Below are 16759 nucleotides of genomic sequence, written 5' to 3' on the forward strand. Positions count from 1 at the left end.
TACTTAATTACTTATTTACCTTTTTTCCAATTTACAGGAACTGGGAACTCCCAATGAGAAAATTTGGCCTGGCTACAATCAACTACCGGCGGTCAAGAATATGCTTAGTCAAAACTCTCAATTTGCAGACTATCCCGTGTCCAGTTTAAGAAAACATTTTGCCGACAAAACTTCCGAGGCCGGCATTGATTTATTACAGGGTCTTTTAACCTATGATCCCAAACAAAGATTGTCCGCCGATACCGCTTTAAAACATCAATATTTCAAAGAACTGCCAGTACCTATTGATCCATCCATGTTTCCCACCTGGCCAGCTAAAAGTGAATTGGGTGCACGCAAAGCTTTGGCCTCCTCGCCGAAACCACCTTCTGGAGGTTCTCAATTTAAACAATTGGGTAAAGATGATCTGGCTGGCACCGGTAGTGGCGGTAAAATCATATCTGGCATTATAACCGGCAACAAGAAAACATCTGCCAATACTGGCTTTGTCCTAAATGCTGGTATCGATCAAAGACAATTAGCCATGGGACCCGGTTTTAATTTGAAATTCTAAATTGTTTTCTTTTATCTGCGTGTAATAGACTTTTTAATCTCTTAGGAAAAAAAAAACATCTTAAAGATTAATTAAATTGCCACAACGTTTTCTTTTGTTAATTTTATTTTTATTATACTTACATAGTAAAATAAGTCGTGTCCTTTATATGGGTGTGTTAAATTTAAATCGCAAAACATTAACCGTCATTATATCAGATTTTTTATAACAACATCATTGTTATTGAAAGCTTAGTTTAAAGCTTTATAAATAAACATTTACACAAATATTACTATATAAAACTCTTTATATTTTTATATTAGTACATACATACTTATTAAATTATATCAAATATGTGTAATTTTCTTTTTTCTTCTTTATTATCCAAAAAAAATCTTCTTAATTTTAGTTTTTTTTTTTAATTTTTTTTGTTTTCTTTTCTTAAGTTATGTTTATTCTTTAATACTTTTACAAAATATCGTAAGTTATTCCTAAAAAAAACAAATAAAACAACAAAAAAATATGAAAACATGTAAAAAATACACAAATATATAGTTTTGGATAAAAACTTAAACTGCGAGAAGTCTTCTTATAGATAATAAAAACAGGTCAAAGGTTGAAGAAAGGATGAAAAGAGAAAATCATAATGAAATGAGGCCTCTTAACTCCTAAGTTCTTTTAAAATAACGGCATTTTAGACTAGACTATATCCTTGACAGTATATAGTACAGACTTTAGTCCAGACAATATACTAGAATAAACTAGAATAGTCAAGACTACGGTCCAGACTAAAGACTAGTCTATAATCTAGCAAGCCTATAGACAACAATATAGTCGTACCCACGACAATTGGATCTTCGCTCCGGAACGACCCGAGTCATACTCGGCCAAAGATTGTCAACCCAGCGACAGCTGTATCAACGAAAGTTTTTTCCCCAGGAAAGAACTATCGGCCACAGTCGAGCTGTTACAACAACAAGAATATAGTCATCACTGCAGACTAGATTGTAGTGAGGACTAACATCTAGACTAAAGTCAAGACTATAGACTAGAATATAGATTAAACTAGAGTTAAAGAATAGACAATAGGCAAGACTATAGCCCAGACTAATGACTAGACTATAGTCAGGGCTACAATAATCAGGACGAAAGTCAAGACTATAGTAGACTATAGACACGACTATAGTCAAGACTAATGACAAGAGTATAATCAAGATTATAGTCAAGAATATAGATTAGACTATAGTCAAGACTTCAAACTAGCCTATAGTCAAGACTAAAGACTAGACTATAGTCAGGGCTACAATAACCAGGACGAAAGACTATAGTAGATCATAGACACGACTATAGTCAAGACTATAGTCAAAACTGTAGACAAGACTATAGTCAAGACTATAGACTCGACTATAGTCAAGAATATAGACTAGGCTATAGTCAAGACTACAAACAAGCCTATAGACTATACTATAGTCAAGACTATAGTCTATAGTCTTGACTATAGTCTATAGTCTTGACTATAGTCTTGTCTACAGTCAAGAATATAGACTAGGCTATAGTCAAGACTATAGACTAGGCTAAAGTCAAGACTATAGACTAGGCTATAGTCAAGACTATAGACTAGGCTATAGTCAAGACTATTGACTAGGCTATAGTCAAGACTATAGACTAGGCTATAGTCAAGACTATAGACTAGGCTATAGTCAAGACTATAGACTAGGCTATAGTCAAGACTATAGACTAGGCTATAGTCAAGACTATAGACTAGGCTATAGTCAAGACTACAAACAAGCCTATAGACTATACTATAGTCAAGACTATAGACTAGTCAAAACTACAGACTAGACTATAGACTCGACTATAGTCAGGACTATAGACTCGACTATAGTCAGGACTATAGACTCGACTATAGTCAGGACTATAGACTCGACTATAGTCAAGACTATAGATAAGACTATAGATAAGACTATTAACTCGACTATAGTCAAGACTATATACTCGACTATAGTCAAGACTATGGACTAAATTATAGTCAGGACTATAGACTAAACTATAGTCCAGACTAAATACTAGACTATGGTCAAGACTAGTCTATAGCTAGCACTTTAAACTAGTCTATAATCAGGACTATAAACTAGACTATAGGCAGGACTAAAGACTAGACTATTTTAAAAACAATGACTAGACTTTGTCACTACTATAGGCTAGACTATACTTAAGACAATAGACTACACTATAGTTAAGACTACAGACTAGACTGTAGTCAGGACTAAAGATTAGAAAATATTCAACGCAATAGGCTTAACTATAGTCAGGACGATAGTCAAGACTATAGTCCAGACTAAAGACTAGACTATAGACTAGACTATAGTCAAGACTATAGACTAGATTATAGTCCCCAATAAAGACTAGACTATAGTCAAGACTTTAGACTAGATTATAGTCAGAACTATAGACTAGACTATACAGACTAGACTATAGTCAGGACTAAAGATTAGAAAATATTCAACACAATAGACTAAACTATAGTCAGGACGATAGTCAAGACTATAGTCCAGACTAAAGACTAGACTATAGTCAAGACTATAGTCCAGACTAAAGACTAGACTATAGTCAAGACTATAGTCCAGACTAAAGACTAGACTATAGTCAAGACTATAGACTAGACTATAGTCAAGACTATAGACTAGACTATAGTCAAGACTATAGACTAGACTTTAGTCAATACTATAGACTAGACTATAGTCCCCAATAAAGACTAGACTATAGTCAAGACTATAGATTAAACTATAAACTAGACTATCGTTAAGATTATAAACTAGTCAAGACTAGACTTTAGACTAGTTTATAGTTTTACCGGTAAACAAAAAAACAATATTTGTCTTTTCAATCCATCTCATCTTTAACCGTTCCTACGATCCAGATGTTTGTTCCATTCCATACAGCTGTGTTGGAAAATGCTGCCAAGTTTCAAAATGAAAACACTCAGCTGTTGTTATTTACGAAAATAACAACAATAAACAAAACATTTTTGGAATAAATTTTAAGATTTTATATAAGAATTTTCTTTTTTAATAATACAACTCTAAATAATGCCTCGTAATCCAAATGCTGAAAGAGATAATCCTTGTTTAAAAGTAAGTAACAGTTAGAAAAAAAAAAGATTTACTAATTATATTTTTAAATTAAAAAACTTTCTAGGAGCAGGAATTGTCCTACAAGTGTTTGAGTAAAAACAATTATGATAGAGAAGCCTGTGAGGTGTATTTTGCCAACTATAAAAATTGCAAAGATTTCTGGGTATGTATGCTTTACATATCTTTAGAATCATACTTTATATAAATATTTTTCAGCACAAAATACGTTCCGATCGTAGAGCTAAAGGTATAGCTCCTTATTTACCGCCTGTAGAGGAAAGAGATGCTATTAAGGCGGAATATATGAAAACTAAACCGAAAGCTAATTAGATGTCATAAGATTTATGATAGTCATTAGAGATTTATTGTAAATAAATAACATTTTTTTGTACAGAAACTTAAATATTAAAGAATTACAGAATTACTTCTCATGCAATGAGCCGGCATTAACAATTTTTAATTGAGGTAAAGCCTCTTCCAGCATAGAACAAGTTAATTCATATTCCAAAGACTCTTTGGGGTCATCTACTACCAATAGTTTCAAATTAGTTAAACGATAGAGACAGGATAAACCACGAGCAGTGCACTGGGTACCCGATATGTCTAGAATTTCCAATTTATGACATTGCGAACCAGAAACTCTATCCAAACACCAATCATCGAAAGTTTTAATATTATGAAATGATAGAAATTTAAATTCTTGCAGCCAACGTATATTTTCCAAACCCTCATAGTACAGAGTCATATTGTCACAACGTAAAGCCTCCACTTTGAATTGAGCATGATAGGTGCTAGGTAGTTTAAATTCTCCATTTTCATCAGCTTTCATCCAATTTTGACTATTGAGAAATTTGACAGCGCCACCACGGTGTAAAATAAAATGGGCAGTGGCTAAATCGGGTCCCAATATCTCATGTCTTTCGGGCATAAATTGTTGCATATGACGTTCTTTCTTTTCCTTTCTCTTCTCTAACATCGCCAGCCAATCTTTGGGATTAAGATTAATGGGTTTTTGCATCATTATAATGTAGTCGGATGTTTGTTCTTGATTGGCAAATAACTTTAGTTTAGTATCAATATCTCCAGCCTCCTCATTAGTTTTGCGCCATTTCAAAGCCTTTTTATCACGCTCCAATTCTTCACGTATACGTTTTTGTACTTGCGACTCACGTCGGCCATTCGTTTCATCACTTAGATTTCTTAAAGCTCCTTGCACTAGACGTACAGGTTGCGTTCGTATGCATTTTGTGTATAAATTTAACATAATAATTTTAGTTTAAATAATTTCGAGTTTAATTAATAACTTATTTAATAACTAATAGGGAAATTTAGCCGAGTTGATTATTTAGATTTTGGTAAAACAGCTGATTTGAAAATAAACTACAGGGTAATCCAGTGTTTATTAAAAATAATAGTATTCTGTCAAGTTTGCAACGAAATAGTATCGAGATAGTTATCTGCCTATATTGAGGATTATAGTCAGTCTGTGGTCCAGACAATAGTTCAGACTATAGTCAGTCTATAGTCCTTCTAAAGTACATAATATAGTCCAGACTATAGTCAGTTACAGTCCAAACTATATTCAGTCTACAGTCCACACAATAGTCAGTCTACAGTCCAGACTATAGTCAGTTTATAGTCCAGACTATAGTCAGTCTATAGAGCAGATTATAGTCAGTCTATAGTCCATCTAAAGTCAGGCTATAGTCAGTCTATTGTCCAGACTATAGTCAGTCTACAGTCCAAACAATAGTCAGTCTACAGTCCAGACTATAGTCAGTCTACAGTCCAGACTATAGTCAGTCTATAGTCCAGACTATAGTCAGTCTATAGTCCAGACTATAGTCAGTCTACAGTCCAGACTATAGTCAGTCTATAGTCCAGACTATAGTCAGTCTATAGTCCAGACTATAGTCAGTCTATAGTCCAGACTATAGTCAGTCTATAGTCCAGACTATAGTCAATCTATAGTCCAGACTATAGTCAATCTATAGTCCAGACTATAGTCAATCTATAGTCCAGACTATAGTCAATCTATAGTCCATACTATAGTCAATCTATAGTCCAGACTATAGTCAATCTAAAGTCCAAACTATAGTCAATCTAAAGTCCAGACTATAGTCAGTCTGAAGTCCAGACTATAATCGATTATAGTCAGTCTACAGTCCAGACTATAGTCAGTCAATAGTCCAGACTATATTCAGTCTATATTCTAGACTATAGATAGTCAACATATATACTAAATTATATTCAATCCTTAACGGATTAAGACAACGTATTTTATGTGCGTTACGATTTAAAGAAAAACTAACTAAAGCAAGTGTCAAAAAATGATAACTTGTTGACATTTGTTTTTAAACCCCAACAGCTGATAGTGTTTACTAATCTAACTAGTTGCTTTTTCCGATTAACAGCATAAATTAATAACAATTAAGCTAAACTATATAAAAAGATATAAATAAACAACAATGTTAAGTAGTTTAAAGAAAAAATTTAATAATGCTTTACAAGAGGCCTCTATAATAACCGAAAACTTGCAGCAGCAATATCGTCAACGTGTCACAACACCAGAGGTAAGTATCGAAACATAACTTAACAAACTGTCTATTTATAATATGGAAAATTTCTCTTTTCAGAGCTTAAGTAGCAGTCGCAGTTCTTTAGCAGCATCTACTTTAGACTTGGGCGTACCATCTGATGTTAATATTGCTGCCGGTTGTAATTTATTGGCTAAATATGAAGATGATTGGAAAATCATTCATCAGAATAATGTCGAAAATGCCAAAAAAGCTCAAGAAGTTGCCAAACAAATTCAGACTATCGAAAAGAGTATGACAAATCATCATGTAGTGATGACCGATCTAATACACTGTCTTGCTGGTATTCCCGGACTTGTGGCCAAATTAAAAACCTGCCAGGAAACATTAAATGAAGTTAATAATCTTAGTCATATAGTAGATAAGGAATTGGAGAAATTGGAAGACTTGTGTGAAGAATGTGAATTGCAGGAGTATATATTGGAAAAACAATGTGAAATATCGAAATATAAACAAAAGAAAATGGGTAAGATTGTGAAAGATTGTCCTAACGAAGTTTGGAAGAACGATATTTATTTTATTCCCTTTAGAGGATTTGGAACTGTTTAGACAAAAAGTTGCTGCCGAACATCAACAACGTATTAAGGATCATGAGGGCAATTTAAGAAAAATCCAAAAGGAACGTCAAGCTGTATTCGATGATGCTTTTCGTCACGATTTAGAGGAATTTAAACAAAAGGGTCATATACCAAGTAAGTTAATTTAAAGAAACGGACAATTCTGGCAATGTTTTCCAGTAAAGATTCCAAATTTAATAATTCTAATAATTGTTTATCTTTTTCAAGAAATTCAAACAAGTTTAACACAAGAGGTTTCCTTAGAAGAGGTGGTTTTAGATGATGCCGAAACAAAAGATGCTTTGGAAGAATTTTTAAATGGTTAACTTGTAACACGGTAAATTTAAGTGAATTTAAAATTAAGCAATATTCATAAAGTGCCTAAGAAAACAATATACATACATACAAACATACATATTCTTATACAAACATACATACATATTTAGTAGTGCAATAATATATACAAAAGTATTGTGTTTTATAATAAAGTGTACATTATATTTATAAATTTATTAAAGAAATTTTATTAAACTAAAAATTGCATCTTGTTGCTTATCTATCTAAATATCTTTCTAAATTGTTATGAACCTAAAGTTATTCCAAAAAACTTACCTTGAAAACTACAGGTGCCAGGACATGACAAATTCTGCTTATTGGAAATATGTAAATTGTTCAGCCAGAGCGCTTAAATGTTCTAATAAATGTTAACAGAAAATATTCTTAAAAATTTTACACAATTTTATAGTAAATTTAAGCTTTAAAATTAATAATTTTGTAAAAAAAACTAACAAAACAATGCTTAGCTGCCGCACAATTTAAACTTGACAAATCATGCTTGAAAAACTTTCAAGGTAGATTAAGAAGGTATACTCATCAGCACAGCTGATTATCAGCTGCTTAAGGCCAATTTGTCAAAATGTTTGTTTACGTTACTATGGAAAATTTTGAAATTATTTGAATTTGAAAAATCTTTCAAAATAATTGTGAAATATTGTAAAAAATAAATTTAAGTTTTATATTTTTTATTAATTCAATTAAATTAATTTAAAATAATGAAGATTGGAGAATAATAATATTGTGTGTGACTTCAATGTGGCACTCATTGCTTTTATGTACCCGGAGTTAAGACTTAACGTGACCTATGTTTGTGTGACAAACATAGCACGCATGCAATTTACCTACTTTTATCTGTTCTAGTTTGGCGATGATAATTTTAAATTAAAGAGCATCCCAGGAACTGGTTCTGTAAAATCTATATAGAAGCGACCTTTGTATAAACCACCAATTTAATCAACGAAGTTCGATACCTCTGTAAAAGTTTTAGGGACGCTTGATAACAGATGCACTCACATTCTTACCTACAGTTTTAGAATTACTTTAGACTTGTTATGCAGATGAAGCTAATTCAGAGAAATTATGGAAAAATTATCAATCTGTTATGCTTTATCTGAAATTGTTACTTACATTTATCTAAAAAATCATGACTTGATGTTAAAATGCATTAACAACCACAAAAGCTGAACGCTAAATTTTACGATATTCAATATTCCGGACACTTATTTACGTAAACATGGATGCGAATAAAGACATTTCTTATTCTTTCAGTTCTTATTTTAAATTTTTAAAACAAAAATCGCAAATTTCTGTTGTGTTTATTTACTGTTTTTCTATTCCACACACACATTTTTTGACAGTTTGGCCTATTTTACAATAACAAAATGCCTGTTGTTTTTGTATTATTGTATTTGTTGTAGCGACGAGACTACCTTGCTAAATATACCATGAAAAACTTTCATAAAAAAGGTAATGTTGCCATATCAAATTTCAAAAATAATGGCACAGTGCGCCTGAGGTAACCGTTAATAATGTTAATTTAAAATATAAAGCAAATTCACACCATAAAATAAATATTAATAATAGTTGAGTTATAAAAAAAGTATTAGAAAGAGTATTTACACTACAAATCAAATGTAAATTTTTCTAGTATTAAATTTTATATCCCTGCCGGGCAAAGATGCCATTTTAACATAAAAATGTTGGCATTCCACATAGGACTTGCCAACTTTTAGAATTATAACCAAAAATGGCAACTCCTAAAAACAGCTGAGGTAAACAAAAATTTTTTTCTCTCATTTTTGTTGTGTGTATTTGTTAACAATTTTGTAATTATTCTTTTGGGAAAAAATAGCAAATAATTAATTTAAAATGGATGATGCCGATTTAACAAAGTAATGTTTAGATTATATAATTAATATATTTCTTATTTAAACATTTATTGTGAATTCTAGAAAAGCCATTGAAGAGTTAATGCGTGAAATGGATGAGTATAAGGAACTGGAAAAATTGCCTACAGAAAGAAAAAAGAATCCCTTGGGCAGACCAAATAAACGTTTTTTAGGACGAACTATTAATTCCATGATGACACATAATAAACGACAAAGTGATCGTAATCATCAGAGATGTCAAAGGAAACTTAAAGAATTGGATGATAAAAAAACGAGAAGAGAATTTAGAAATCAGGCAAGATCAACAAGAAAGTCTAGTGATGCAGAGAGTTCCAATATAATAAGTAGTGATAGTGAAGAAGAATACACAAAGAAGAAAAGTAAAAGTGTAAAGAAGAAAAAGAAAAAAAGGCGCAAGAAAAAACAAAAGTCTTCCTCGTCCTCTTCCTCAACGACATCCTCCTCAAGCAGCAGTAGTAGTAGTAGCAGTGAAACAGAGTCAAGTAGTAGTAGTTCGAATTCTAAGCATAAAAATCGCAAAAAGAAAAGACATAAAAAACCCATCAAAGATGAAGAATATGCAGATGATTGCTACGAGGATTATCCCAATGAAAGGGGTTACTATGTTAATCCCAATATGGCTTATGCTGTTATGGCTTATAACCAAATGAATCATTTGCTACAGCAACAGCAAAGAGCACAACAAGAAATGGTTAAGGAGGAATTAGAAGATAGTGTAGAAATACCAAGTGATCTTAGTTTATCGGAACATTCCGAAACCGGTTTGAATATAAGTCTAAATAGTTCCTCTGCCGAAGAAGATGAAAATGGTATATTAACTTTCAAATTGTCCTCAGATGAGGAAGGTAATTCACCTAAGTCCAATGAGGCAAAAGAAGATTTAAATAAAAACCACAATTCTCCCAAGGAGAGCGAGAACAGTGATAGAGAGAGCATACAATCACACATATCTTTAGAATCTGAAGATTCTCATAAAGTTACCAATAGGGAATGCAATCAAATATGTTTATTAAGCAGTTCGGCATCGGATTCTGAAGATTTGGAAATAATAGAAACCATAGCAGATAAAACGAATGAATTATTGAATAGCGAAACAAATTCAAAAGAGAACGCAATAGTAAATGAGAGTTTGAATAAAGAGAACAACCTAAATATAGAATATGAATCAATAGGAAATGTTAATATAGAGGAATTAAATGAAAAAAATCCAGCCTTAGAGAAAGAAGAAAATGAACAAAAAACTTTAGTTATACATGAGAAATGTCAAAATATTGATGAAACCAATAAAGTCGTAGAAGATATAGAAGCAAATGGGAATGATAAGCCTGTTCACATGACAAACAACAAGGAAACGCTTACAAGCATGTTAATGGTGAACTTAACTGATGAATAGTTACAATGAAAAGAGCGCATATTCTTTTTTTATTAAATTTGTAAAATATGTAGCCTTTTGGCCAATAAAAGATTTAACAATTGGAATCTTTATGGGTTTAGATAAATATATTATATTGGGAAATTATATCCAAAATTCCGGTAACTTTTCGTTCTTTCGGAACCTCACCTTACTGTCGATATCTTTTATTTTCTTGTATCGTCTGTCGCTTGCAGTTTGAATTCTAATCAGATTCATTTATTTAACATATCAACAGAGCCCTGCGCTGACAATATCGTCGGCCTAAAATCGACTGTAAGCCGGCAAATTAAAAAAAGCAGAAAACAGTTTGGCGCGAAAAATTCCAGCAGAATATCTTATTGCAGTCGACAGAATTGATATAGATAATATATAGATAAGTGCAGTTGGACTTCCCATTTAAAATACACATGTTCGATATCCAAGCCTTGTACCAGCAATGTAAAAATTTGCAGCTTGGTTGACGTCAACGAAGCTGGTTTGATAAAAGAAAACGGGGTTAAATAAAAAGGAATTAATTTTATATTGTAAAATTCCATAAATTTAGCGAAGGGTTCTTTAAATTCGGTTCGGCTAGGCTTAAAGCAGCATCGGCACGGGTCTCTGTCTATCAACCATATAATAGTTGGCAACTCACTTATATTGACAATACACATACATATTTCAAGCTGGCAATACTCTGTCATACATATTTTGTCATTTACCAACACTGTTGCAAGCCACCATCTTTTCGGTATCTATTGAAAAAATTAAGCTGACAGTCAGACGTGTTTCCCAAAAAATTCATAATTTTTTGGGGAAATTTATTGTTAAATATACATAAAAATACAAGAAAAATATAAAAATTAACAGCGGGTAAGACAAACAACAGTTAACAAAAATAGCTAAGCATATTAATCTTTTTACAAAAACTAAAAAAATTTTCTCTTAAATGACGCCATCTTTAAAATACGATAAAGAAAAAAGACTAGTCCTAACAGCCGGTGAAATTTATTTTATTAATAAAGTGAAAACGCTTAAAGCAATTTTTCAAAACATTAAAATTTTATGAAATTTCCAATAAATTCGTTTAATAAATTTATAAAAATTATCTTTAAAAATAAAATTAATCATGCCGGCAGCTAACGCAAAAATGGCTGCCAGTAATAAAAAGTCTATAAGCAGCGGTGTCTTTGTTTTCTATTTCTCTAAATTTTCTTGGTGTTCGTTTAATTTTCTATATTTTATACACATATTTAAACAAACAACAAATAAAAATTAAAAAACATGGTTTTGGTTTTTGCTCTGAAAAAAAGTATCCAATGTTTTAATCTAATTTAGAATATCCGTGGTTTTAAAACGTTTCGGTTTGGAAAATCGTTACAACACACGTACGTTTGCGGTTACTTTTGTTACATTAAAAAAAAACGCGACGTCGCCGGCGCAGCTAACGTAAGAACGCATACCCGATCGACCAAACGCCCGCCCGCATCTTCCTCTCAACAAAACGTGAAACTCGTTATTGTAAAGCAAAAATCTACACGCGTGAAAATATGCCTGGAGCAGGCACCTTTAAGCTGTTCATCGGTAATCTCGATGAGAAAACTCAAGCCTCTGAACTGCGACCTCTGTTCGAGAAATACGGTACCGTAGTGGAATGTGATGTAGTGAAAAACTATGGTTTCGTTCATATGGAAACCGAAGAACAAGGCCGCAAAGCCATTGAAAATCTTAATGGCTTCATGTTGAATGGCTATGGCATTAAAGTGGAAGCGGCCAAGAGTCGCCGTGCCCCCAATACACCGACCACGAAAATCTTTGTGGGCAATTTAACCGATAAAACTCGTGCGCCCGAAGTACGTGAACTATTCCAAAAATACGGCACCGTTGTCGAATGTGATATCGTTCGCAATTATGGTTTTGTACATCTCGACTGTGTCGGTGATGTACAAGATTGTATTAAGGAATTGAATGGTCGTGTTGTCGATGGTCAACCGCTGAAGGTTCAGGTCTCCACCAGTCGTGTACGACCGAAACCCGGCATGGGTGATCCAGAGCAGTGTTATCGTTGCGGCCGTTCGGGTCATTGGTCAAAAGAATGTCCGCGCTTGTATGGCGGCAGCGGTGGTGGTCGTGACATGGGCCCGGGCGGCTATAGAGATCGTATGTACGGACGTGATCCTTATCCACCACCGCCACCACCACCTCCATTCTTACGCGACCGGATTATGGATGGCTTTAGGGTAATAATAACTATTTTTTTTTTGTTAATTTAGGTTTTTTTTAGGAGGGGGAATTGTGATGAAATTATGTAATTGTGTTTGGAGTTAACTGTTATACGCAGAAATTATGAAATTGTTTTTATAAGTAAATGTTTTATTTGCATTTTTCTATAGAGAGAACTGTTGTGAAGAGCATTTTGTATAAAGAGAACTGTAATATGTCCATTTTTATAAAGAGAAAACTGTTATACTAGAGTTTTTTCGTAGAAAAAAGTGTTATACGTCTAATTTTTTATTGAGAAAACTGGTTTACGAGTGTTTTTCGCAAAAAAAACGGAGGTCAGTAGGATAGCGGGCAGGAAATTTACCGGTTCTTTTTACCTTGCCTGGAGTGGTGTCCATTTTGGGTTTTTCGGTGGTATACCTTTGACCTCCACAGCTCGCTCCGAAGACATGAGCGCATTGGTTACCGGGATAACAACCCCTTTTTCCTTTTGGCAGACTGCAGGTTGTTGTTGCTATCAACCCATCATTCCTTTGAGTGTTAGCCGGGTTGATTGCAGCATCCACCTGTTGTCTCCAGGGAGTGGTTCATCCCAGAACGTCACCAACGGGGCTTTGTCGGTGCCTTCTTCGCTTTGTCGGTGCCTTCTGAGCAGGAGCCTCTCCCTTGATGAGAACTTTGAAAAATCAGCCTATGCCATCTTAGGCAAAAAGGGGAGAGACCTCAAAGTCCCGTTCCTTTCCTTCGTTCGGACTGACAACTCCAGAAGACCCTCCACGTCTAAGTCGGTCAGTACCTGTCCTTCATGCTCAACAATTCTGGCATGGAGGTCATAAATTGTAACGTCACGTCCTCCCATATACTGTCCAACTCTCCATTATTCTCGTTTTCCGTGACGTCCGGATTGTCTTTCCCTTAACAGGTCGACTACCCCTTCCGTCGAGTTCCTACTCTCATCCTTTTTTGTTATTGGTTCTTCTATTTTGAATCCCACGAGTATGCACGTACAGATGGACGATCCACGCACTGACGACGTACGTAGACTAGGCAACTACGTTACAACAGCGCTTTACCATGACGCTGAAGGTAACTGTTAGCAACCAGCTTCATTATGCACTGGCTAGCCATCCAGGCCCTCGGCACTGCTACCACTCACCTTGACCTTAAAAGTGCCTATAGAATATGTCCTGATAGTAGGAAGTAGGATTGACAGACACATACCACACTCATTATCTTGACAAGATGAGTAACCTTTAGGTATGCACTTCTTTAAAACCCATTACTTCCTGTGACTGGATACCGAAGCATTAGTCGCTGTAAGCTATTGTCATGAAGTGTACTTAAGCCATCGCATCACGACAAGATAGTTTCCCTTGGCGAAGGATAACTGTTACACAAACAGTTTTCTTTAAAGAAAACTATTATTTGAACAATTTTTTATAAAGAAAACTCTTATACACTAAATTTCTTTAGAAAAACTTTTCTATAAAAGCTCTCTTCTTAATACCTTTCTATAAATAATTTCATCACAATTAGCGCTCCTTTCTGCAATTGAAAATAGAAAATATTTTTTTTATTTTTTTAAAATTTTTACAATTTTTCTAACTTTCTTATTCTTTTAAACACAATTCTGTTTATAGGATTATGATTACTATGATCGTAGATTCGAAGATACACGCGATTTATTCGAACGTCGTTATCAGGGATCGCGTATGCGTGATTTTCCACCACCACCACTATCGAGACGTGATCCAATGCCTTTGCCACCACCGTTGAGTGGCAGCTTAAGAGGTGGTAGTTTATCACGTGGTTATGACAGCATGTTTAGCAGACGATCACCACCACCCTCACGTGGCAGCAATGGCATGGGTCGTTATGGCGGGTTAGTATTTTAAAATATATAATAATAACAATAATTTATTTTTAATAATTTTCTTTATTTTTTTCGTTGTTAAATAGTTATGAAGATTTTAGTCGTGATTCATTTGACGATCGTATGATGTCTTCGCGTAATATGCGTGGTCCCTCACCACCCGGTCGCCGTTATGCACCGTACTGAGATGAACTGTATTCGTATTATTTAAATAGTGGTTTCAAAACCAACAGCATCAACACTAATAATCGACATTGAGTTTGTTTATAATTATTTTTTTTTTTATAATTATTATTAACAATGATCATATAGAAAAAAAGGAGATAGACAGACACATTCAGACAGTTTTTACTTTTATAATTTATATAATTATATAAAGAATATTTAGGGTTTTTGTTCTTAATTGTTGTGAAAACACAACATTGATTTTATTTGCAATCATTTAGTTTGTTTTTGCCTTTTCTTTTGTAAAAGATTTCCTTTTGTGATAAGGAATTAGTTTATGTAATTTTATTAAAATTTTCTTTCCTTAAGCAAACTTTTCAGTTGCTTTATCTAGATTTGTCTTTTTTCTTTTTTTTCGTCCATATTTTTCACTTTAGTTTGTAGTTTTATTAAAACTAAAACTTAATAATTATTAAAGAAAGCATTAAAATTATAAACACTAACCAAACAAACCCCCTCCCTAACACCGCTCATGGTTTTTAAAAAGATGGCAAGAAAAATATAAATCATACATTAAAAAAAAAAAACAAAAATTAAGAAATCAAGTGGAATAATATAAAAAAAAAAATGATCAAATTTCTCAAAGACAGTTTTCAAATTACATAAATACATATATATTATATAGTAGATAATACATTTTAAGAATCTGCATTATGTAAATAATATACAACAACATCAAATAAAATTTATCATACATACAAAAACAAAACAAAAACAAAAAAACAATTAAAAATAAATACACAAATACTTTTTTGTGAGAAAAAAAACAATTCAAAAGACTTTTTTATTGAAAGAAAACTGTTATACTACCAAATTTTCTATAGAAAAAAACTGTTATACTAAATATTTCTTTCTAGGCAAAACTGTTATACAAACATTTCTCTATAGGTAAAAGTGTTATAACATCAAATATCTATAGAGAAAACTTGTAGGAATAATATTCTATAAAGAAAACTGTTATACTAGGAATTTTCTATAGAGAAATTGTCATACTATCAATTTTCTATAAAGAAACTGTTATACTATCAATTTTCTATAGAGAAAACTGTTATACAATTAAATATCTATAGTGAAATCTTATAGGATGACTTTTCTGTAGAAAAAACTGTTATATTAACAATTTTTATAGAGAAAATTGTAAAACGACTTATTTTCTATGTAGGAAACTGTTTCTATAGAAAAAACTGTTATACTAAATATTTTTCTTTAGGCAAAACTGTTATACAAACATTTTTCTATAGATAAAAGTGTTATACCATCAAATATCTATAGAGATAACTTTTAGGAATAATATTCTATAAAGAAAACTGTTATACTACGAATTTTCTATAAAGAAAACTGTTTTACTACCAATTTTCTATAGAGAAAACGTTAAGCTACCAATTTTCTATAGAGAAAACTGTTATACTATCATTTTTCTATAGAGAAAACTTTTATACTACCAATTTTCTATAGAGAAAACTTTTATACTACCAATTTTCTATAGAGAAAACGTTAAACTACCAATTTTCTATAGAGAAAACTATTATACGATCAAATATCTAGAAGTAAACTAGAATGGATCTAGAAGTAAACTAGAACTGATCTTGAACTTAACTAAAACTGATCTAGAAGCAAACAAAAATTGATCTATTACTTATATAGAACTGAAACTAATCAATAATAAAACTGAATTAACTAAACTGATCTTGAGAAAAACTAAACTAGAATTAATCTAGAAGTGTAGTGAAAACTAGAAATTATTTCTCTATAGAGAAAACGTTAAACTACCAATTTTCTATAGATAAAACTATTATACGATCAAATATCTATAGAGAAAACTTATAGGATAAATTTTCTTTAGAAAAAAAAAAACCGGTTATACTACAAATTTTCTATAGAGAAACTGTTATACTATCAATTTTCTATAAAGAAACTTTTTAAACTATCAATTTTCTATAGAGAAAACGGTTATACTACAAATTTTCTAAAGAGAAAAC

At 32.5% G+C, this 16759-nt stretch overlaps 6 protein-coding genes and 1 long non-coding RNA gene across 14 annotated transcripts in view; 4 read left to right on the forward strand and 3 right to left on the reverse strand.

Annotated features, from left to right (window-relative positions):
• Positions 1-139, reverse strand: part of LOC111686100 (histone-lysine N-methyltransferase 2D) — a 23437-nt gene extending 23298 nt beyond the window's left edge. The window contains exon 1 of the mRNA XM_046952253.1: positions 20-139. The gene's annotated coding sequence lies outside the window, so the exon portion shown is untranslated. The remainder of the gene's footprint in view (positions 1-19) is intronic.
• The window catches only part of LOC111686071 (serine/threonine-protein kinase PITSLRE), an 11151-nt gene extending 10075 nt beyond the window's left edge, over positions 1-1076 (forward strand). For all 6 annotated transcript variants that reach the window (XM_046952254.1, XM_046952255.1, XM_046952256.1 and 3 more), the window contains one exon: positions 38-1076. In XM_046952254.1, the coding sequence (XP_046808210.1) occupies positions 38-553 (516 nt within the window). In that variant the 3' untranslated portion in view covers positions 554-1076. The remainder of the gene's footprint in view (positions 1-37) is intronic.
• LOC124420156 lies at positions 936-7621 on the reverse strand. Its single transcript, XR_006941077.1, has 2 exons — positions 7433-7621; positions 936-1023 (listed from the first exon to the last, which is right to left on the reverse strand). It is a non-coding gene; the product is annotated as an uncharacterized LOC124420156 (long non-coding RNA).
• On the forward strand, positions 3509-4102 carry LOC111686088 (coiled-coil-helix-coiled-coil-helix domain-containing protein 7). Its single transcript, XM_023448389.2, has 3 exons — positions 3509-3666; positions 3731-3829; positions 3883-4102. The coding sequence occupies exons 1-3, from the start codon at positions 3622-3624 to the stop codon at positions 3994-3996; spliced, it is 258 nt and encodes an 85-aa protein (XP_023304157.1). The 5' UTR covers positions 3509-3621; the 3' UTR covers positions 3997-4102.
• LOC111686086 (distal membrane-arm assembly complex protein 2) lies at positions 4008-5032 on the reverse strand. The gene has a single exon (XM_023448388.2). The coding sequence runs from the start codon at positions 4928-4930 to the stop codon at positions 4088-4090; it is 843 nt and encodes a 280-aa protein (XP_023304156.2). The 5' UTR covers positions 4931-5032; the 3' UTR covers positions 4008-4087.
• Positions 6050-7332, forward strand: LOC111686096 (dysbindin protein homolog). The gene is made up of 4 exons (XM_023448398.2): positions 6050-6239; positions 6303-6729; positions 6794-6955; positions 7049-7332. Exons 1-4 carry the CDS (start codon positions 6135-6137, stop codon positions 7144-7146), a joined length of 792 nt encoding a protein of 263 aa, XP_023304166.1. The 5' UTR covers positions 6050-6134; the 3' UTR covers positions 7147-7332.
• Positions 7622-8962: 1341 nt separating the features above from the next.
• On the forward strand, positions 8963-15547 carry LOC111686075 (RNA-binding protein lark). Of its 3 annotated transcripts, XM_023448375.2 has the most exons (4): positions 11179-11332; positions 11798-12699; positions 14323-14564; positions 14642-15547. In XM_023448375.2, exons 2-4 carry the CDS (start codon positions 12010-12012, stop codon positions 14739-14741), a joined length of 1032 nt encoding a protein of 343 aa, XP_023304143.1. In that variant the 5' UTR covers positions 11179-11332; positions 11798-12009; the 3' UTR covers positions 14742-15547. The 3 variants fall into 3 exon arrangements, 1 of the variants encoding a protein (XP_023304143.1); XR_006941009.1 differs by lacking the exons at positions 14323-14564; positions 14642-15547 and adding an exon at positions 8963-9048 and having other exon boundaries at positions 9109-11332; positions 11437-11873; XR_006941008.1 differs by lacking the exons at positions 14323-14564; positions 14642-15547 and adding an exon at positions 8963-9048 and having other exon boundaries at positions 9109-11332; positions 11798-11873.
• The last annotated feature ends 1212 nt before the right edge of the window (positions 15548-16759 follow it).

This window comes from Lucilia cuprina, chromosome 5 (genome assembly GCF_022045245.1).
Source record: "Lucilia cuprina isolate Lc7/37 chromosome 5, ASM2204524v1, whole genome shotgun sequence".
NCBI classification, from domain to species: Eukaryota; Metazoa; Arthropoda; class Insecta; order Diptera; family Calliphoridae; genus Lucilia; species Lucilia cuprina.

Bases quoted from the DNA above. Each gene is read 5' to 3' on its own strand.
- LOC111686088 (XM_023448389.2), top strand. From the start codon at position 3,622: ATGCCTCGTAATCCAAATGCTGAAAGAGATAATCCTTGTTTAAAA. The intron at 3,667-3,730 runs GTAAGTAACAGT...AAAACTTTCTAG, and splicing joins GAGATAATCCTTGTTTAAAA to GAGCAGGAATTGTCCTACAA. The intron at 3,830-3,882 runs GTATGTATGCTT...AATATTTTTCAG, and splicing joins AAAATTGCAAAGATTTCTGG to CACAAAATACGTTCCGATCG.
- LOC111686086 (XM_023448388.2), bottom strand. From the start codon at position 4,930: ATGTTAAATTTATACACAAAATGCATACGAACGCAACCTGTACGTCTA.
- LOC111686096 (XM_023448398.2), top strand. From the start codon at position 6,135: ATGTTAAGTAGTTTAAAGAAAAAATTTAATAATGCTTTACAAGAGGCC. The intron at 6,240-6,302 runs GTAAGTATCGAA...TTCTCTTTTCAG, and splicing joins AACGTGTCACAACACCAGAG to AGCTTAAGTAGCAGTCGCAG. The intron at 6,956-7,048 runs GTAAGTTAATTT...ATCTTTTTCAAG, and splicing joins ACAAAAGGGTCATATACCAA to AAATTCAAACAAGTTTAACA.
- LOC111686075 (XM_023448375.2), top strand. From the start codon at position 12,010: ATGCCTGGAGCAGGCACCTTTAAGCTGTTCATCGGTAATCTCGATGAG. The intron at 12,700-14,322 runs GTAATAATAACT...TTCTGTTTATAG, and splicing joins GGATTATGGATGGCTTTAGG to GATTATGATTACTATGATCG. The intron at 14,565-14,641 runs GTTAGTATTTTA...GTTGTTAAATAG, and splicing joins GGCATGGGTCGTTATGGCGG to TTATGAAGATTTTAGTCGTG.